The 23,217-nt window shown below is 33.8% G+C and overlaps 2 protein-coding genes across 2 annotated transcripts; both read right to left on the reverse strand.

Annotated features, from left to right (window-relative positions):
* Positions 1-1,097: 1,097 nt before the first annotated feature.
* Positions 1,098-11,602, reverse strand: LOC112765457 (transcription termination factor MTERF4, chloroplastic). Its single transcript, XM_072223678.1, has 7 exons — positions 11,068-11,602; positions 10,043-10,144; positions 8,070-9,698; positions 7,212-7,494; positions 5,756-5,822; positions 5,541-5,667; positions 1,098-1,312 (listed from the first exon to the last, which is right to left on the reverse strand). Coding segments are annotated over exons 3-5 (1,731 nt in total). The 5' UTR covers positions 9,517-9,698; positions 10,043-10,144; positions 11,068-11,602; the 3' UTR covers positions 1,098-1,312; positions 5,541-5,667; positions 5,756-5,821.
* A 797-nt stretch (positions 11,603-12,399) lies between these two features.
* Positions 12,400-16,507, reverse strand: LOC112765458 (probable beta-1,4-xylosyltransferase IRX9H). Its single transcript, XM_025811355.3, has 4 exons — positions 15,210-16,507; positions 13,795-14,044; positions 13,445-13,648; positions 12,400-13,186 (listed from the first exon to the last, which is right to left on the reverse strand). Exons 1-3 carry the CDS (start codon positions 16,097-16,099, stop codon positions 13,478-13,480), a joined length of 1,311 nt encoding a protein of 436 aa, XP_025667140.1. The 5' UTR covers positions 16,100-16,507; the 3' UTR covers positions 12,400-13,186; positions 13,445-13,477.
* Between the last annotated feature and the right edge of the window lie 6,710 nt (positions 16,508-23,217).

Raw genomic sequence — 23,217 nt, forward strand, 5'->3', positions numbered from 1 at the left:
TTCTAGTCCTTACACAAATTCTTTAACAATCCCAAAGCCCAAAAATAATATGTAATTGAAGTTATTAAAAAGAGAGTATCTCATGGAGGTGTGTCTCGGGAGTGGGTTTGTGTGTTCTATGTTTTATTGACCAAAAGAAAAAAGTGATTAAAAATATATTTAATTATTTTATTAGTTTTTATAATTTAATTGAATTTTTAATTAAGTTTTTATAATTTTTTTATTTTTTTAATTAGGTCCTTATACCATATCAGATTTTGTAATTAAGTCTTTACATAGACAAAAATGTTAGAATTAATAAAATATTTCGATAAACAAAATGAATATGTCCTTATACCATATCAGATTTTGTAATTAAGTCTCTACTGTGACAAAAATGTTAGAATTAATGAAATATTCCGATAAACAAAATGAATATGTAACACTTTCAGTTGATTCTAATATTTTTGTTATAGTAAGAATTTAGTTGTAAAATCTAATATGATATAGAGACCCAATTAAAAAGAAAAAATATATGGACCTAACAGAAAATTCAATAAAACTATAAAGACTTGTAATTAAAAAAAAAAAAAAAAAAACTAGTTAGTTGGTTACTACGAAGCACGGACACTTTGCTGAGTTGCCGTGTCCGCGTGTCGGACACATTTCGGACACGACACTCACCGACACTCGTCTGACACGCGTGTCTGCTGTGTCCAAACCGTGTCTCAATAAACAATAAAAAATTCTTCTCTGGACACACTTTGACACACCTAAATACCATCACGTGTCAGCGTGTCCGTCTTATTTTTAATATATATTCTTAAAATAAATTTAGATATAGTATATATTATTATTTATTAAAACAAAAAATATTTTAAATACTTGATATAATTAAAATAAGACATTAAAAATAATTTAAAAAATTAATTTATATTTTAATATCAATAAAATATTAAAATGTCATTACGATTTATCTAAAAAATACTTTATATTTTATATGTATGCGTGTCCCCGTGTCATGTAAGATTTTCAAATTTGCGTGTCGGCGTGTCCCGTGTCGTGTCGTGTCCCGTGTCCGTGTCAGTGTCCGTGCATCATAGGTTGGTTACCTCATGTCCAAAAAAAAAACCTATTTTTTTTTATAATTTCCAACTTCTACCAATATGTTTAATTGTGTCATACAAGTAATTAAATAAAATAATATATCTTCTGAACCACCAACAACATACTTCCCATTTGTTATAGAAAATGTGGATGAAAGGCAATATTTTGAGTTAACATGACCAGTGTATGACTTCAGAAACTTGCCAGTAGAATAGTTCCAAAGCCTCTGCAGGGAGAGAAGAATTGAATGAAGAAACACAAAAAAGATTAATAAACTGAACAAGTCAGTTTTAGCCAACTGAGCTAACATCCAAAGTAGAAGCCATATATATATATATATATATATATATATAGTCTTAGCAACAAAGTAGAAGCCATTAGAGAAACTTATCATGATAAGCAATCCATTAGAATTTTGAAAGACTAGAGTAATGAGTGCATTTACTAGTTAAACATAAGTACTTAACATCTCATTCATCATTCCTCAAGTTCCAAAAAACTAGTTAAACTTTAGGAAGATGTTCCCGTATACCACTTCAGTTACTTGGAATATGATATTTCAATTTTTACAACCATTAAAATTTATATTAAATAATACATGTGGTTAAGATTTAGTGAACAAAAATATTGTGTACAGCAATTATAAAAAGTCCACAAAAACCCGCAACAGATTCTTCCTTTTTTCAGTTGGGAATGGATAAAAATGTCCAATCTACCCAACTTGTATTGGACTGCTGCATCATGATATATGTTTATGACTTATGTCAAGCTTTTTTTTTTTTTTTTTAAGGCATGAGTCATCAGCTCAACTTAATTCACAGTGAATTTTACTTTTTATTTTTTATTTTTTTTAAATTGGCCTCTTAAATAAATGTATAATGTATTATCATGAATGTTATGGGATTAAAAGCCTATTAAAAAATCTTTGAAAAATAATGTTAAAATGTTTACTTTTGTTTTTTTAATTTATTGAAATTTTTAATTTGTGTAAAATTTTAAAAAATTTATTATTTTATATATCATTTCATATTTCGTTAACAAAATAATAAAATATATACAAAAAATTTTGGTTATATTTTATAATTTTATGCATGAAAAATATGTAAATATTTTGTTTTTATATAAGCAAAATATACACAACTGAATCAGACACAAAATTTGAAAGAAAGAAAAAATTATTTTGGATTTCGCTATAAAAAGTATATTCCTATGTTAAATGTAATTTTTTTTAGTTTAATTATTCTATCGGTTTTTATAATTTTATTAAATTTTTTATTAGGTCTAAGAACAAATTTAGAGGGAGACGAGTAGTAGCCTTGGCACCCCAAAATTTTAAGAAATTATACTTATACATGATATATGTATTAAATAAATAAAAAATATTGTGTAATTTAATATTTTATGTGTATTGTGATAGAAAAAAAGAAAAAGAAGAATAGAAACTAAGTATTTTTGTGAAAAAGGAGAATGGTATTTTGGTTTGAAGGACAATTTTAAAACCAAGTTAAACCTTATGGACGATTTTATATGAAAAAAAGGTTGGGGACGAAAAAAAAAAATTTTAGCCTATACTTTCGGGACTAAAATTGTATTTAACCCTATTAATAATGACTTATGTAGTTATATTTTAGTAATCACATTGTCTACTTTAAATGTTCTTTTTTTATAAAAAATATTCAGTTTTTTCTAAATTTATGTTGTTAAAAAAATTTATAAAGATATTCTATAAAAGTACTGCGTCTTTTACATAATTAATAGTTTATAATTTATTTTTAAATTTTTTAAAATTTTTGAAAGAAATAATTTTAATTAATAAGATATATGATATTTTTTAATTAAACAAACTATAAATGATTAATATTTTATAATTTCATAATATATTATTGATATTGTTGTGTTTCTTTTATATAATTGTCATGCTAAAAATAAAATTATGAAAAAAATTATAATTTTTTAATATATATTGATAAAATTTTTGAAAAACTAACTCAATAACTGTAAGTTATATCTAATAAATTGCTTTTATGAAATGAAAAAATATAATTAAAAAATAATTAAAAATTTTATCTAAAATTCAACCCATTCATATTAAAATTTTTAGATTTGTTCCTGATTAGGTCGCTATACTTTTTTTTTTTTTTTCAATTGAGTCTCTATATCATATCAGATTTTTTAACTAAATCCCTGTTGTGACAAAAATATTGAAATTAATAGATTATTCTGTTAAACAAAACAAATATACCTAGTACTTGACTGAATATTCTATATAGTTTAGCAGAATATTTCGTTAATTCCAACATTTTTGTCACGGTATGGACTTAGTCATAAAATTTGATATGATATAGGAATTCAATAATTAAAAAAAAATATAAAAACCTAATTAAAAATTTAATAAAATTACAGAATTGACAAAGTAATTAAACCATTTTTTTCTATTTTGCATTTTCAACTGATTCATTTATCAAGTATTACATCAAATGGCTTGAATTGATTGTTATTTATACTTTAAGATTGAATTAGCTGAATCATCATTTTTACTTCACAAATTTCAGCCTTTTTTTTGAGAAAATGACAAATAGTTAGGTCTTTTATCTTTTCTCTCAAAGACAACTAAGTTTTTGATTAATTAAAAATACAAAAATGTCTCTCACTTTTTAAAAGGTGAGACATTTAAGTCCCTCCAGAAGATTTATTTGTCTTTATATATTTTGAAATGGAGGAAGTTAAATGTCTCACATTTTAGAAGGTGAAAGTCGTTTTTGAATTTTTAATTAATCAGAGACTTACATATCTTCAAATTAAAAAGTCAGAGACTTATTTATCTTTTTTTATTATTTTTTTTATAAATCTAAAACTATTTTCTATATATATCATGTATCTAATACATATTTTTTTAGCATATAATTTTATTCATTACGAATAAAGGCTCCATCTTAATTAAAATGTGTATTTAAGATTAACAATTAAAAAATATTCTTTTTAAATATAATTTTGTTAATTTTTTTTATCTTTTGAGTCTAAATTAGTAATTCTTATAAATTTTGATTTAATATATTCATAATTTATTTTTACGTATTTGATATATATATATATATATATATTAAAGATTTTTATTTTATAAAAAGTAAAGTTGTTAAACTCTCGAGTTAATTCTTAAATTTTTATAAGTTTATGAATTTATATTAATAAAATGAGTAAATTTAATAACTAATAATTTAGATTTGAATAAACTAGAATGAATTCGAATAAATTTCATAAATTTGTTTTCGGTAACTCTCAAATATACTATTTTAAATTTATTTTGACATCTTAAGTATTAAAACATGTAATTTCAAATTAAAATTTGAAAATTAAAGATTTGACATCTATATCTAATAAAATTTAGTTTTTAATATCACATATTTGTGATTTATTCAAAGATAGGTGATCAGGATAGAAAAAAAAATTTTAATAAAATAAGATAAAATTTTATTATTATGTGTTTGATTGTTTAATTGATGTGAGAAAAGTAAATTAAAAAAGATTTAAAATCGTTTTATAACAAAATATTAATATATAAGTAAAAGAATTGCATGTTTCAAGTAATCTTAAAAATAAGCTCAAATTAAACTCTATAATTTAATTATCAAATTAAATAATAATTTAATAAATATTAGAATACTTATTAATGCATGAAGTTATATGTTTAATATTAAACAAGTAGTAAATAAGTTGTCACATTATATTTAATACATTCGTTGTTATTTTATGCATACCAATGTTATGACTTAAGCAAAAATATTATATATACATTAAAATTATTCACTAAATAATTAACTATTATATATTTATATATAATATATGTAATATTTAATTTTTTAATATATATTTATATAAATAACTAATTTTTAGTATATACACATAATATAATTAATGACCTACATAATTTTATTAAACTTTTCAAAATATGAAATTATAACTATTTATTTATGATATTGTCTATATATAGATCTATCGAAAATTAATTTCCATTTAATTAGATTTAAACACAATAATTGTAGGCCAATATCTGCACTAAAGTAACTTTTCTATTATAGGTTGTTATTTGTTACTTGTTAGTCACTAGCCAGCTTTTTTTGAATTGGTCTTTTATGACAAATCAACTCTACGACTGGAGTTATTTTTGTCATTTCCACCTTCACTATAAAACAAATAACTACTTAGTAAACTTTTCCTACGTGAAATATGGTATTCCAGTTTTTGCAGTGGAATACGTGATAAATATGCTTTTTCTTCCTAAGACCAAATATGCATACTACAATTAATCAATAAGAGACACAGCATTCTAGAAAAGAAAAGCTCAGGCTGAAAGTCTGACATTGAAAAAACCAATGGCATTCAAGATAAGAACTAACACTATTCTTCTACAATCAAATGACGAAAATAATAAAAGATTGAACAGAATTGAAAATTACCAGAGTGTTGTCCAAAGTGCCAACGAGGATGAACTTGCCATTAGGGGAGAACTTGACAAAGGAAACAGGAGGGTTTTCATCGTCAATGAGAGTCTTCATACAGTGGCCAGTGGAAGCATCCCAAATCCTACTAGAAACAATATGAGAACCGTCGCGGTTGAAATCGATGGCAGTGACAGGGTCAGAATGTGCTAGAAGGACCTTAAGACACTTACCAGAATATGGCTTGAACGATTCTGATGGCTCCGTCATGATTTTACTCTGTGTGTGTGGATTGTTCCTCTAATAAAAATGTCATCCAAATATAAACCTTAAAATGTCATCCAAATTTAAAGCACTACATGAAATATCATCGACCAAAGTTTTAACTTTTCTGGATTGGACAAAAAATAAGTGTTAACTTCTCCAGTTATAGGTTTAAGAGCTTTGTGATACAATAAGAATATTAAGCACCAACTTGTAGCAAAATGTACTATCAAGGACACATATACTCATGATTTGCGTGTTTGTTGCCTCTTTATTTGGCTAATCAAGTTCGGTTTTAAAGTATGATATCCCAAAGGTTCAAGAAGGTGATTTCTTAACCAATAATCAAATTGCATAGTGTCAAACAGTTAAATTTTAAGTCAAAAAGTGAGGCTTGTTTACATAGTTATCAAAACCGAACCAGTAATTGACCCGGTCATACGATCGGGTCACCGGGTCACTGGTTCAACAATGGGTCATTAATTCACCCGATCATAATTAAATAAAAATATAAAATTATAAAAATAAAATTATCATCAAAAGTTACAACTTAAAATGATGTCTTCACAAACATATTGATAACAATCAAGTATCAATTCTTAGACATAACTAATGATGCAAAAAGAGATAATAAACTAATCATTAATACAAATGAAAAAGTCTAGGGGGCCAGCAACTTTGTTAAATTTTGGCCAGCATGTAACCAGCAAGGAAAAGTGAGCCATTGGATGAAATCTCATACCAATCTCACAAAATACTTTCTAAATTTAAATGAACAAGAGAGGGCAAAAGATAACACAATCAGTAAATCAAATCCAAAAAATAATCTGAAAATCAACACCTATATCTTCATAGGACAAATTTGAAGCTTGACCGACTTTTCCTTCATTTTAATTTGCATCTATATCTACATTTGTGTATTTTTCACAAATCAATACCAAGAATAATTCATAATAATACAAACAGAAAGTGTGGAAACAACAATTTAACTGAATAATTTTATTCTAAGTTGCAGAGAACATGAGCCCCATTTTCAACAACAAAAGATTTAGCTCAAAAGAAGACATCAACAAATTTAGCCAAGTAATTATTTTACCAAGACCACAATAGCTTCAATCGTGATGATAATCAATAACAAATTTAGCTCAGTCATGATTTTCAGTAACAAACAAATTCAAGTGAGTGATTATTACGGCAACAAATACAACGTTCAGTCAGAAACAAATTCATTCAGCAATGAATAAATTGAAGTTAATTGATTATTTCAGCAAGACAACAAATTCAACGTTCAGTCAAGAACAAATTGCAGCAACACATTCAACTTTCAGCAACAAATTTAACTTTCAGTAACAAAATCAAACTGCAGTGATGAATTACAGCAACAAAATCGAAACAGAAAGAAAGGGGGAATTTGTTGAAACTCACCAAATCGGGTTGCGCCAAGGAAGCTGACGGTGAGGCTCCAAGCAAGAAGACGAACAAGACCAGCCCACCGGGACCTGCTGCCTCTGCTTCCGGCGACGACGAGCGTACGCGAAGGCGCGTGACTGGGTTCCGTGTGGTTCTGCCGCCCGCGAAGCGAGCCCAGAAAAGCGGTGTCTGAGCTTGAGATGGTGAGTACACAGAGTGCGACGAGCTTGATTCCAAAACGGTGAGTGCCAGACCAAGAAAGAAGTGACACATCGGAGACGAGAGTGGCGTGAGAGAGCTTGACAAAAAAATGGAAATACTATGCTAATTAATTTTTTTGCATTTTTTTGTCTAACAATCCATTCAACATACTTTTAGCCAACACTTGCAAGCTGAATGATTACTAGTTCTACTTGCAACTTGTTTTATAGTGGTTCTTAAGATGAATTTATATAATGCAACACCCGATTATTCGAATGTCTACCAAGCTGATTTTTTTTTTTAATTCTTGAATAAATCGCATTGTTTATTACTGTTCATATTTCTAAAAAATCTGATTGATTTACCTATGGCACCTGCACCTAACGAAGTTTCTCAAGCACAATTGCACAAATTGGGAGACCTACAAAATTATGTCTTTATGGCAGTGTTACTAAATAATTAAGGAATCTTACAACATTTTGAAAATTCAAAACAAGACATAATTTTCATAGAAGTTGAGAGCAAAATAGATGACAACTATGTCTTGTAATGGTTTCATCAGTATATAACCGGGAAAAAAAAAGAACGAAAAATTGTTCTATAAAGAAACAGTTCTTCGGTATAGTACTTCATCATCACTCTCCTCTTCCTCATCTGAAAGAATTGCATTACCTGGCAGGTTCAATTTTCCACCCATTAAAAATGTCGGACCTATACTTTCAGTCTCAATATAATTACCCTGCAACCTCTCTTCAAATCTCTGGTCACTACAATTCAGCATCCAATTCAATGAACACCTTATCCCCTTGCTCTTTAGCCTTTGGTATCTTGGTTTGACCCTAGACTCCAGACTGTAAGTAAAGTATTCAGGGAACTCTACAAGCTCTTTCAGTGGTCTTCCCATCTCACTCTTAAAGAAGTAAAAACTGTTCTTCATGAGCTCCACTCTCAGTGCTACTAACTGCGGACACTTGACCACCATGCTAGCCACATCATGCAGTGCTATAGCCCTTCCGAGGAGGAACTCGACCGGCTTCATGATCACGTTTTGGTGAAGGCTAACCACCTGCGGCATCTTCTCCACGACTCGCGCAAAACCTTCAGGATCAATCTTAAGCTTTAAACTGAAGAAGTACTGCTGCGAAGACAACTTGGCTTTGAGGGGCAATCCAAGAATCTGAGGATACTGTGCAATAACCGAAGGCAAACACTCCCTCCCTATCCCAAAGCTAATCAAACAATCCACATTTGGCTTGATAGTCTCTTCAAGATCATATCCAAGCAAATAGGTCCTCTTCTCCAACATCTTAGCCAAAATCTTCTTTGGCAGTCCCAAAGAGACTAAGTAATCAATAAAAGGCTTGATCATAGTCCCAACTCTCATCCCCAAAAAATAAGGATACTGAGTCACCATGGGACCAATATCCCTAGGATTAACCCCAATACTAACAAGATAAGCCACTGATGTACTCATAGTACCCTCAAGCTTGAACCCTAGAAGTTCAGGGTACTTCTGCAACACATACCCAATATCCTCCCTCTCCACATCAAGTCCCCTAAGGAACTTCACAACAGGGACAAGCTCAACAATCACACTAGCATGCAATACCTGCGGGTAGCTCTTAATGAATCCCCCAAGTTTGGATCTTGAAATCCCAATTTTTTCCAAGTACCCCAAAACAGGAATTATGTTCTTCCTCACACTGCATCCCAACATCAAAGGGTAATCGTTGATGTCATCAATTGTTAGCCCTAGTTTCTGGAGGAACTCCACGCGCTCCCTCATGACTTCAACTGTCGAAGGTAGCTCAAGGTCCTGCAACTCGTCAGGGACGATTCCCAAACCCCTGAGGAAGTCGAATACGATGACCCGCGATACCAGCTTCTCCTTGCGACCTTGAATCACACCCCACGTCACCGATGGCATCTCGTATTCGGGAAATTTCGATGCCTGCGTCGAATTCCATGCACACAAAAGAAAAACCCTAAAGGGGTTTAGGGTTTTGTGGATTTCAGAATAAGGGTGCGAAGGAACTCGTGACAACTTCGAAACTGCATTGAATTGGTGAGAAGCGAATTGGGTTGAGAATAAATTGAGGATTTTTCTTCTTGTGAGCATTGAAATTGCAGAGTATGCGCTTGAAGTTGCAGAGTGTGCAAAGGCTTCCAACTTCGAACAGAGACGAAGAGGAAACTGAATGGAGATTCGGTTGGTGAAGGAGGAGCAAGCGGGCCTATTTTGAGGTTTACCTACTGCAACCTTTGTCAACCCAGGAAGATCTATAAGGGTTAAGTTTACAACTGCAGGCAAAGCCACAGAAAGTTAACCACAGAAACAAACTGCCAAGAGAAATTTACCAGAGGTACACACGAATAATGTATTGAGACTACTCTAGATATATGAGCTTTGCAGGCAACTTAAAAGAAATAAAGCAGAAGCAAAAGAATTAAGGACTGTTCCGCTACTCTAGAAAAGATAACCTTGCATTATTTGAACCCTAAATCACCATTCATCCCCACAATCAAATGTTCAATGACAAGGTATGAAATGGTAAGGGAAGAAAGAAAGGTACATACAGAACAATTTGACAAATTATAAGGCCTATATAAAATTACATCCATCAATTGATAAGCAAACAACTTACCATGTGGCGAATAAATGCTGAGTTGAATTGGAATGTTAGAAATTTGTTTCGTCTTCCCAGTTATGCGATCTGTTTCATCTGAAATTTCCTTCCTCACAGCAGCTGCAAGGTCATAAAGTAACGCAAGACATTAAAGTAGTTGTGAAGTTACAACATTGTCACGCCAGTTAAGTAGTTAACCACACTGAAAAATAATGGACACAGACAAACACCATAATTCTACATGCTAAAGGAGACCCATAAGAGTCCAAATTTCAACAACAAACATAGCTTTGCTCCCAAGACATATAGTGCATGATGCCAAAATGACTGACACCGAAAGTTCTGCTACAAGTGTTTATTAAATCAAGGTTGCGAGAACCGAACCGGTCAATGAACCGGTGAAGTAACTGGTTCACTGGTTTACTGGTTCGACCGGAGTTTGACCGGAATTCAACCGGTTTAATTAAATATTAATTAAAAATTTAATATATAGTTTTAAATATTTAAATTTGATCTTTTCTAACCTAATAAAATTCAAAATTACACCTAATGTTCTACACCAAAAAAATATTAACAAAATTCAACTACCTACAGGAACTAATTATCACTAATTAGTAATCATCAGAAAATCAGCAACAACATCATCCTCATTTCAGAAAATCAGCATTTCAGAATAAGCAAACATCAACAAAATCAATATTATTAACTCAGCAACTCAGAATTAAATCCAGTAACTCAACTAAATCCAACTCCAATTCAGAATTAAACAAAGCCACTAATCATCACTAATCAGTAATCATCGAAAAATCAACAACAAGCCAACAACATATCAGTAACAACATCATCATCATTTTAGAAAATCATTCTAGAATCATAAATCAACAATCAACAGGATTATTCCAGTTTCATAAAATAAGAGACTATGTACTCATTCACAATTTTTAGAAATAATGAAAAATTTGATGCCAAATGTAATCATATTTGTCTTAAAATTTTCATAAAAGCTTTCGAGTGAAGTGATTTGCAAATATGAAGATTGGGACCTGCATCAACACTCAGAGAGTCAGAGTGCTTACTGCTTCCCGGCAGCGAGGAGGAAGGGGAGTGACGGCGACGACAAAGGACACGGCCACACCGGCGAACACAGAGAGAGAGAGCGCTTGAACAGGAGAGACGGTGATGGCCACAGAGCTTCCACGCGACGGCGAGGGAGCTTCCTACAACGGCGACACAGCTTCCTAGGACGGTGACGGAGCTTCCTACGATGGCGACACAGCTCCTGCGACGGCGACGGAGCTTCCACGGTGCGACACCGGCCAACAGAGAGAAAGCACGCTCGAGCAGAGGAGATCCAGTGTCTGTGGGTTCCGCGGGGTTGTGGGGCTGCGGTGGTTGCGGTGGGTGCGCGGCTAGTCCGTTAGGGTTTCCATCTGTTCTTTCAACTTTGATTTTTTGAGAAAGAGATGAGAGGAGATGAGTGGGAGTGTTGGACTTTTGGTTTGGGGGGAGGGGGTCCGGGCTTCGGGTAGATGATTTAGGCTTTTTTTTTTTTTTTTTAAGGCCAAAAACGGCGCTGTTTTGAAGGGGTTTTCAAACCAGAAAACCGCAAAAAAACCAGATGATTCTGCCGGTTTACCGGTTAATCGCCGGTTCAACCGATTTTTTCACCGATTTTTTATCAAACGGTTTCTGACCTTACCCAAACTGATTAGGTGACTGGTTCTCAGTTATTCTAGTTAAACTGACCGGTCCGGTTCAATTTTTAGAACCATGCTCTTCACCCAATTTTATTCTTCACAAATTAAAAAAAAAAATCCCTTTACTAGCCTCCTCAAAATAAAGTCTACCAAATCACTTATCTTTAGGTGGAAACCAACCTGCTTCGTTTGTTTTGACTTAACCCACAAGGTGTCAAAATTATATTTGGCAATGGCGGTTCTCAGATCACAGGTTCCACTCAACTGAAAAATTAAAGAGTAAAGTATGTTTTTTATTTGTAACATTTGTGACCTAATATTTAATTGTATTCAATTTTATCTCTAACATTTTCGATTTATATCAAAATTATCCTTGAATATTAATTTCATCTGAAATATTGATGACAAAATTGAAAACATTTAGAAATAGTTTTAAAATAAATAGAAAACATTAAAGACAAAATTGAATAAATCGAAAACGTTAGAAACAAAATTGAATAAAATTATACATTTAAAATATTTTTAAAAGAATTATAAACCTTAAGAACAAAAAATATACTTTATCCAAAATTAAAGGATAAGATAAATGGTGATATCGAATTGGTCCAATTTCTCTAGAGGTTGAGCACTGCACATTTTTATCATTACAACTACTACTATGCCCATGTCGGCTTCAAATTTGGTCCCAGATAAACATCAAATTTAAAATACTAAAAGTATATATATCTTACAAAATTCATTGATCCAAGACTGGACAACAGGTCATTTACAGTTGTCAGAATTGACGACCAAGTAACCATGTTATACTAAATACCACAGAAATTTGAACAGCAATTACATACTTTGCCGTAGTACCCTAATTGTTGTCCTTGTAACAAGTAAATAATTGTCTACCATCAGAGTCCTTTCAATGTAGAAATATTCGCCTTCAAAGTTCAAACTGCTTTACATATTATCGTGCACGTCATTTAATATGTAAAATTCATCCAAACTACTCAAGTATTGCAAGAATACCATCAATTGAAAGAATGAAAAGGAATAGAGTACAAAGTTGAGAAGTTACCCCTCTGCAGATTTTGATAAGGCCTAAATCAGAAACAGTTTTGGTCCACATCAAATTAGCCCCCAAGAAAAATCTATGATCTATATATACCTAATACATAGCTGTGTATAACCTTGAACATCATGTAATTTGAATAAAATCCTTGTCCTGTTTTCCCCACTTTCCTTCTTCCTCTCTTTTGTTTTTTTTTTTTCTTCGCAGACGATCTTTGTCTCCTTCAAACAAACAAGGCAACATATTCTACAAAAATTTTGCCTCTGCATATAATTTTGTGCAAGGGAACTCATGAAAAGACTAGTAACCAGTTCCTGTCTTGGCGTGCAACATAATGCATCAGTGCCAAAGATGGCTAACTGATGCACCCATCTATTCAGTGACGAACCAATACCAAATATGGGCAAACTGTCATGAACAAAAGCCAGTTAATTTGCTTACAATGAGGTTAAAGCTATAAAGCTATATGAATTTCAACTTGTTACAAGGCCCAGAGCAAGCATGACATCCTCCGAAAAGTTTAACTTTCTTTGTCAAATTATTAACATTGTTTTTCTATGGTATCACTTCATAAGATGACATTTTAGATGTGACACGTTCTGTTTTTCCTTAAGTATTTACAAATAGTATTCTATATACTGCATTACAAGGACAATCAGGTCATACCTATCACATATTCACAATAGATTCGGAGAAGGATTAGTTGACAGGGACCACAGCATCTAGGTTTTTCTGAAGCAGCCAACCCTTTGGATAAACTACGTTATGAGAATCCAAATGGAGATGCCAATTCAATACTTTGGAACAACCAACAGGAGAACCTTCCATTTGATTCTCATCTTCCACCAATTGCTCTATAAAGGTCGTCTCCTGTAAAGACCAAAGGCAAATTCGGCTAGTAATTATAACAAGTACAGGTGATATTTATTAGTTAGCAGAAAAACAAGATGAAGCAGTAAGGACATCAGAAGATATTAATGGGGCAGGACAGCAAAGAGCAACAGTCGGAGCCATACTTGAAAACCCTCTTTCACCGTATCCAATTGTCGAATAGGATTTGTAGTAGGGCGTCGCCATCGCTTTGGATCCCACAGGATTGTGCTATTAAAAGCAAATCCAGACATATCAACATGAAACCTACGAAGTCTTTTACTTTTCTCGTTTGTATGCCATCCAATCACTTGGCTTGCATTGCATACAGGGCCCTCCAAAATAGCCTTGTTCTTGCTGGGTGCTAGCATAGCAACAGGCCAAGTGCCAAAGCGACTACAAAACCAGTTAATGCATTAGAAATATCTGAGGACTCCAAAGGCATAAAAACTAGGGGAGCCGATCTAAAAAAAACTTCATGACTATATGTTTCACACAGAATTATTTATATGTATATCCCAAAACGCTGAAAATCATTAAAGCTCAAGTTCATGTCATCATGAAAAGGTGTTAACCAAGACAAATTTCATCAGCTCTAATTTTTAATGAAAGTCTGTCAGCAACTAGCTAGTGATATCATTGTTTGCGTCTTTCACCAAGACATCTGTTGAACACTCTCATTAACAGGATATTCATATTCCACCATTAATTGCCTTCTCTAAGGTTTTAAGTTTGGTTCTCTGATGAATAGTGTGGGTTGCTTGCCACCAAACCTAACATGTTTGGTATAGTTAGTTTGTTAGGATTGAACCAATAGTGTCACTCACTGCGAAAATGTAATTTTCAAGTAGGATTGGCTCAATCGGAAGTACCAAATTATGTCAACAAAAGGAACATAAAACAAAATTAGGATAGGAATCATCTCAATCATATGGTAACTGCACAAGTAGACGAACAGAGTTCTTGAATAGATGCCTCAAAATGCTAGATCCACAAATATACTGCTCGTTGATTCCAGAAACCACAAAACAGATAGTGGTTTAAGATGGTTTTAAAAACTGCAACATAAATGATCCGATTGCAAGAATAGAAGGTAGCAACTTCAAAAGTATACTAAAAGATAATAAATAAAACCTAATGATCACAGATGGCATTTAATGAATTGTCCCACAAAACATTGCATTTATTAAGTTCACGGATATTCAAACCAATTTTTCTTGATACTTGTTTCTCTACCCGTGTTTCTATGGAAACCATTGATACTATATAGTAATCCTAAAAAAGCTGGCAAGTATATGGAAAATCAAAACATGCAATCAACTTATGCTAAAGAGCAATAGTAAGTAAGGAATCAATGATCAAAAAGCCAATGGAATGAAGTTACACAAACCATGATAACTGAAGAAAGAAGATTAACAAAATTCAACAAACAAAGGACTGAACCTTCGTCATATAATTGCAACAGCCACGGATCACAAACACATCAATATAATAAAAATTAAAATCACATAGAAATCAAAATCAACAGGTGCAGAAGACATTAGGTTAGATTCTTTTATACCTGATGTCTCTCAAGGTATCGAACAACTCAAGCGAATACACATTATCATCATCCGCAAAGTAAACGATTCCATCAAGCTTATGGCGCTCAATGTGCTCCAACGCCGTGTTCCTCTGATGAACTCCTCTGTCCTTCACATCAGTCGAGTTCTTAGCGCAAACCAAGTGCCTATACATCACTCCCGTTTTCCTCAGCAACTCCGCCGTCTCCATTGACGCCGCATTCATCTCCACCACAACCCACAGCACTGGCGGAGGCACCAGCCGCAGTAACTGCCCCAGCCTATTCAAGAAATACGCCTGTAAAGCACGGTTATAGGTCGGTGTTACCACAATCAGCTGCTTCCGCGGCACGAAATCGAAGCGCTCCGCTATCGAGTGATGGTTCGCTACGCTCAGGCTCACCGGATCGATGATGAAACCGCTCTCTCTGCCGCTATCGCTGCCGCCACCGACCGCGGCTTCAACTACTTCGGTTCCTTCTTTTCCGCCGACGCGGTTCTTGAGAACGTGATTCTCCTGAAGCAACTGCGCGTTGGCGTGAGGTGGCTTGATCTCGAACGACATGTCGCTAGGGCGAACGTCGTCGACGACGACGTGGTGGCCGAATGGAAACATTCCGAGCATGAAACCGACGAAGAAGCATAGCAGGCAACGGTACAGAGCCTTCCTCCACTGTCCTTTCCGGCCGTACCTCCGGACAAAGACTCCGGCGAGAAACTTCCGAAGCGCCGCCGCACTCGTCGCCAGCGCCGGAAACGGAGATGTATACTTGGCGTTTGTGGAAGAGAACTTGTGAGACGGAGATGAAACAGATAAGACACCGCCGGCGCCGTTCGGGTACTGCCGATCATGATACGCCGGCGACAGAGTTCGCCGGAATTGAGCCATTAATTTACCTGACGCCTTAGGAAAAAAAATTAATAGCACCTAGTTAACTGAAAAATTCACTACATGAGCTGAATCTGATTAGATTGTAGATTATTAGAAATGAGTATTAGCAATCAGTTGGATCAAAGAAGAACAAAAACCCTAGAAAACAGGAGCTTGTAAAAACTTAAAAAGTAAGAACCGAAATTCAGAGAGGGAGAGAAGAATTGTATTAAATGGTTTAGAGAGAGAAAGTGAAAAGTTTAAGAGAGAGAGAGAGAGAGAGAGGGGGGGTGGGCGGAGGTGAGTTGTTTCCTTCCAACTTCCAAATTGGGTTGGTCCATTTTACAGATCAAAGTCATCAAACATAAACAACGCCTCTACACACGACACTGTGTCTCGGGTCGGGTTTTGGATTCGATTCGGTTTGGTGAAGATCCGTTTACCACTAAAGCTAGTAAGAAACACATGGGCAGCTCAGAAAAAGGGTTCTTTTTTATACCATTAAAAAAGAAAACTAAAATTAAAATTTAATGCGTGTTTGGTTTGTATTTTAATATTTCTATTTTAAAATTTTAGTTAAAAAATAAAAATAAGAAATAAAATTAGAAAATACAATTTTTTTTGTTTTTAATATTTTTACAAAAATTTAAAATAAAAACATTAAAAATAAAAAATAAAAACACAAAACAAATCTTAAAATTTTTAGATTCGGATTATATAATTATGAAATAAAATTAGCTAAAAATATCTTTTAAGGGCATTAATGTTAAAGTAGAAACCTTTTATCTTTCCAACATATTTAAAAATTTGTGTTTTTACTTATCTATTAACATATTATGAATTGATGGTGTATTAGTGTCTCATATTTTAATTTTCTATTTACGCATAATTTTGTTTCCCTAAAAATTAAGTCACATGGAGGCGCTACTAATAAACAAAGCAAGGAAGAAGCAATAATAATAATAATTCCCATAAAAGCTTAAATTGATTTTGGTTCACCAAATATCGAACTCTTAATTTTTCGGATCTAAAGTTCTAATATCATGTTATGATATCACTCATTCCAAAAATTTCAGCTGATGAAAAAAGATAACACTAATAGTTATATCTCTAATACTTTTTAAATTTCTATTGTACAATATTCCATTAATTCCTCGTACTTTTTCATAATAATAATAATAATAATAATAATAATAAGAAGAACAACAACGTGAGAGAATACATGTGACTCCTCTCCAGTTATACTGGGAAGAGGTAGTATAATATGTAAACACCGTCCAAAGAAAAGCATTTAATCAATATTTTAGAATTTATTCTATGAACAATGCAAAATGGTTGAGGCCATATTTTTTACCTAAACTTCTGATGATTATAAGAAACAAGAAAGAACCAAGTCAACCAATTGCATTTCACAACAAAAGTCAACCAACTGCACTATTACATGTGAATACAAATATTATATGTATATCAAAAATTAATTTATATATATATATATCATAAATTATTTTTAATATGGAGGTAAAAATAGTATTTTGGTTGAATATTGACATTTAAAGTGTATTATATTATTGCCTCCTACGTATTGACTAGAATATTGTCACATGTTCAACACGCTCTTCACGTGTTGTAACATGCTTCACGTGTTGACTTCTCACCTACAAAAGAGGAGTGTTAGAGGGCTAACAACTTTATAATTTGTAACCATCAAATAGTCATCAATGATGTTTTTAATGGCGTAAAATTTTATTCAATAGTATGAAATTACTCGCTTTTTTTGCTGGTTACATGCTGATCAGAATTTAATAAAGTTACTAGTCCCTAAACTTTTCTTATGAATTCACTCATTTATAATTACACCAATTAATTCCAATTCTAACAAAAATACCAATATTTTTTTATATAAAAAAATTAGACTATATATGTATGTATATTACTTTATACATTTTTAATATATTTCATACATAATGAATTACTGCCTCAACAAATTAAAGATTCGAACACACTTTCCTTGCATTGAACCCAAAGTCACGAATTAGTTTTACGGAAAAGCTCTGCATAGGCTTGTATGCTTTACAAGTTCATTAAGCAATAAAACAAAAAAACGCGCTGCTACACATACGTTGTATACACGCGCTATATAAGATCTCGCGTATATCTAACTACCAAATTTAAAAGATTTGTTTCCTTCTTCGTTTTCGTTATTTGGAGATTTGTTTGTTCTTCTTCTCGTGCGTCTTCCCTCCTTCTTCTCCATCGTTCTTTTCCTCTCCTTTTCTCACTGGTATGTTCTTCGTTTACGTTACTTTCCTCTCTCTGTGCAACTCGAGCTTCGTTTTCTATTTTGATTTGTTGTTTTCTGAAATCAAAGTTTGAACTCGTTTTGAAGATAATGGATCATTCAACCTCAGATTGTCAGCTGAATCTAGGCGAAGTGGATTATGAATTTGAATCTAACGAAGTTTCTGAGGTTTGATTTACATAGGATTAGTATGAATTTTCTTGCATTAATTTGTATAGCATTGTGTAGTTGAAAAATTGTTGAACATCGATTGTGAAACTAACACGTTAACATGAATCTGTCGATTCAATGTATTAGTTTTGATTAATTATCTGGAATTTATAGCAGACGCTCGGGTGTAGATCAGGTCTTTTTTGGGTATATTTTTGTTAGAAGTGTGGGTGTATTTACACTTTACTGGTTTTTTGTTATTTTAATTGAGTTGTTGTTATTCAGGTGTATTATATCAGACATGATTGGGTGTGTTTTTAGTTTTTGACATGGTGTATTCTGCAGCATGTGTATTTACAGTTTATGGCTTTATTGTCATTTTAGTTGAGATGTTGCGGTTCGGGTATATCATATTAGACATGATTGGGTGTATTTGAATCATATCTATGGGTGTATTTACAGTTTTTGACATGGTGTAATGTGCAGCCTCTCTCGGTTGTTGATGACGAGCTTGTTTCGAAGGTTGGAATGACCTTTACCACCCTTGAAGATGCTGGAAAATTTTACAGGAACTACGCCAAGGCTACAGATTTCTCTACAAGAGTTTGGTGCATAAATAGGAAGGGAAACGAGATTAAGAATCAACTGATTACATGTAGCAGAGAGGAAAAATGGAAATCTAAAATATCTCCGACCGAGAAGACCAATCCAACAGCCGGTCTAAACTGTCCTGCAAGAATTTATATACACACATTGAAGGATGTCGGTGCTTGGATCATTTCAAAGGTTGTGCTGGATCATTCACACCCCTGCTGTCCAAGTAAAGCAGAGATGCTCAAACAGCACAGGGAACTAAGCATGTCCATTCGTCGTACAATAGAGAATAACGAGGAGGCCGGTATCAGACCAAGCAAAACCTACCAATCATTTGTTGCGGCTGCCGGGGGTCACCGCGAGTTAAATTTTATCGAAAATGACGTGAGAAATTATATTACCAGGGAAGTGCGGAATGTTTCCGAACAAGAAGATGCAAAGGAATTCGAGAAATATTTGTTAAGAATGAAAGAGAAGAATCAGAATTTCTTTTTTGAGCTCGAACTCGAGGAGGATCAATCTATTAAGCTGGCTTTTTGGGCCGATGCAAGAAGCAGAGCTGCCTTTGAGTATTTCGGAGACGTCATTTCATTCGACACCACCTACAATACAAACAGGTAACAAACTGCCCCTGTTTATGATGCTAAATTAATGTATTTTTACGAATTCGCAGCAGAGGTGTATATTGGCTGTTTCTTTGGGTGTATACGAAGAATCTGTTGGGGTGTATTTAATGATTTTGCATTCTGCACTATGGTAATTTGTTTCAGGTATAATTTGGTCTGTGGTTCTTTTGTCGGGGTGAATCACCACGGTCAGTCAACACTTCTCGGATGCTCTTTGATGAAGAACGAAGAAATTAAATCATTCAAATGGTTATTTCAATGTTGGCTTCGTTGCATGGGAGGAAACGCTCCGAAAGGGTTTCTCACCGATCAGTGCGCATCAATGAAAAGGGCTTTAGAGGCCTGTATGCCAACAACAATTCACCGTTGGTGTATTTGGCACATCATGAAGAAGATTCCAAGCAAATTAAACGGGTACAAGGGACATGCCGATATTGAACAAGAAATGAGCCAAGTTGTTTGGAACTCTTATAGCAAAGACTCATTCGATAGGAATTGGAATGATTTTCTGCTGAATTTTGGTCTTGCGGACAACAAGTGGCTTTCAGGTAATGTCTTTTTAAAATCTGCATCAGAGGTGTAAATTGCATGTTCTCTCGGGTGTATTTAGAGTCTGTGTTTGGGTGTATTCTGCAGATCTGTATGAAGACCGTCACATATGGGTTCCTATCTATCTAGATCACTACTTCTGGGCAGGGATGAGAAGCACACAAAGGAGCGAGAGCATGCATTCATTTTTTAACAAGTATATCACCCGGAACAGCTCGCTTATTCAGTTTGTCAAACAATACGATAATTGCCTCGGAAGCAGGGAGCAAGCAGAGAGAGAATCAGATGCTGCAGATTTTCATACGGTCATACCGTGTGCAACCAAATCCTCCATTGAAGCTCAGTTTCAAGATGCGTACACTCATCAAAAGTTTAGGGAAGTCCAAGCGCAATTTAGAGAAAAGGCGAATTGCATCACCAGATTAACGAATTCCGCTCTAGGCTATTCAGTATACGAAGTCGGAGAACAAGTTTCCAGCTTAATATTCAACAAGTTTGTGGTTACTTACGACTCAGTTGCAGCCGAGGTAAAATGCCAATGCTTATTATTCGAGTCGAGAGGGATACTGTGTCGTCACGCACTAAGCGTGTTAAGCTTCGAACAAGTAAGCCAAGTGTCACCTAGATATATACTGGAACGATGGAGCAAGAAGGTAAAGAGGCAACATACACACATTAAGAGCAGCCACGACGAGCCACTGATGGAGCCAAGAAGCAAGAGGTTCGACCAATTGGTTTTTCGTTCGCAAAATATTTGCGAATTTGCATCCGAATTCGGAGGAACTGACTGCAATTCTGCACCGTCCGTACGATAACGTCATGGCTGAGATGGAATCTTTAAAAGCCAAAAGGAAGGGGACATCTTCTTTATCCCACGAAGACGCCAACTTGGAATCCGTTAACGAGCTTCAAAGCCCGCCAAGGATTCGAACAAGAGGACGTCCAAAAAATAGGCTAGGTTCAAAGTTGGACAAACAGATCGCAAATGCCACAAAGAAGAAGAAGACGAAAGTTTTAAGCGAGGTAAAAGTAATGTTCTTTAAATTTGTGGCGATTGAGTTTATTTTTCTCGTTAATAGTTTAGCTAATATGTGAGTGCTATATTCAGATAAACCTGTTTGATGCTGCATCAGCGGTGCATTCAAATTCCAGCCAATATCAAGGACATGTTATGAATTATCAGTTCAGGGTACCAGCAGCAGGGGATAACTCTTTGGATGTATAGTTTTTCAGAATATGGGTGTAGAAGCACTGTGCTTTTGGGTGTATTTTTGTTAATTCACAATTTACATATAGATACATATATATAATATTTGTGTTTTAGGGTTTACAGGTTAGGTGTAAGGGTTTAGGTTTTAAGTGTTAAGGGTTCAGGGTTTTAGTCTCAAAGCATCAGTGGGGGGAATAGATTTCAGGGTGTATGTTCAACTTTATTTGGGTGTAAAAATTCGCAGGTTATGGGTGTATATTTGATTTGATGTTTTTCTTCATATTTTAGTACCTGTAATTCATACATTTTGAATACAGCACAGACAGTTTAACAGCACAGACAGTTTGGGTGTATATTTTATGCAATCTTGGGTGTATTATTACACTTGCGTTTATATATGCCTTGATTTTTTCCTTCATATTTTACCACCTGTAATACAGCTTTTGAATACAGCACACACAGTTTAACAGCACAGATAGTTTAAATATGGAAAAAAATATACATGGAATAAAAGTTGTTGATAAATGGCAAATATTTACAGCATTTGTTCAATTTACAAACTACCCAGCAGTTGGATTACGCAGTTTCTATATCAGCAGAATTTATCTGACAAAACGGACTCAATAATACAGAGGATGGCTTCGACAGCCTTATACCATTACTCTCTCTAATTGCCTGATCTCTCTCTTTATTCATCTCACTGAATAGTATCCGCGAAGCATACTCCACTCTATAGTGGTCCACCTCCTCCTACAATTAAAAAGTATATTCTGTTTAAACAGCAATATTAATTCAGTAAAGTAATACAGAGTTATATAGTTCTAAAGACAGTTACCTGTTTCCAATTATCCCATTCATACTTTCCCTTTTTAATATTTTCCGGCTCAATTAACTCAAGCCACTTCATAACGTAGATACCGCAGTCATAGCTGAAAACGAAGAAAATAAATTACAAATCTCATTTAGGAGGAAAGTTTAATGTTCAGAGTCACAAATTTATACCTTGATTTTTGGCCTGATATTTTAACATATGATGCTTTAATTTCCTTCCCCTTCTCGTCTTTCTGCAGAGGTTCCCCGCCAGCATATGCTTTCAATCTTGAAAATACATATGCCTTAAATACCAAAACAAATCAGTAATACACCCGAATGAATGCACAAGATACAACCAACTGAATGGACAATATACATTCAACACAACTAACGAAACACACCCAACTTGATAAACAACATACACCCAAATGAATGCACAAGATACAAAGGCAAATGGTTCCACAAAATACACCCAACCCGACGAAGAAATTACACCCAAAAGAGAACATAATTACACCCAAAACAGAACATACATACACCTTATATTGAACTGAAATAGACCTATCTATTAAAGTAAAGAACACAGAGGCAACTTACAGTGAATTTATTAAGCTGCTTTCTCTCATCGCTTGGAGCTTTTTTGTGTAGCGGGTCAAGTATACGACATCTCCGCTTTGTTGTATCAATCACCCATAACCACCAATGGCTCGAGTAGCAAACAGGTGCAAAAATCTGAAAGATTGCCACATTTCAACAGTGTGTTATTTTATTCAGCATATAAGTAAAGAACGGTACTAACAAATTTAGCAAATGAAAACTTACATATGGATGAGAAGTTATTTTTTTTGCATCTATGAAGGGAATAAAACTCGGGTAGTCTTCCACCCTGAATTCT

Source organism: Arachis hypogaea, chromosome 17, assembly GCF_003086295.3.
Source record: "Arachis hypogaea cultivar Tifrunner chromosome 17, arahy.Tifrunner.gnm2.J5K5, whole genome shotgun sequence".
NCBI classification, from domain to species: domain Eukaryota; kingdom Viridiplantae; phylum Streptophyta; class Magnoliopsida; order Fabales; family Fabaceae; genus Arachis; species Arachis hypogaea.

What these genes read in the sequence shown, in the direction of transcription:
- LOC112765457 (XM_072223678.1), bottom strand. Translation starts at nt 9,516, where the DNA reads ATGCTCACAAGAAGAAAAATCCTCAATTTATTCTCAACCCAATTCGCT. An exon ending in TGGAAAATTGAACCTGCCAG is followed by an intron (nt 7,495 to 8,069) that starts GTAATGCAATTC and finishes TTTTTTGTCAAG; the next exon opens with CTCTCTCACGCCACTCTCGT.
- LOC112765458 (XM_025811355.3), bottom strand. Translation starts at nt 16,099, where the DNA reads ATGGCTCAATTCCGGCGAACTCTGTCGCCGGCGTATCATGATCGGCAG. An exon ending in GATACCTTGAGAGACATCAG is followed by an intron (nt 14,045 to 15,209) that starts GTATAAAAGAAT and finishes CTGGTTTTGTAG; the next exon opens with TCGCTTTGGCACTTGGCCTG. An exon ending in CGGTGAAAGAGGGTTTTCAA is followed by an intron (nt 13,649 to 13,794) that starts GTATGGCTCCGA and finishes TGGTCTTTACAG; the next exon opens with GAGACGACCTTTATAGAGCA.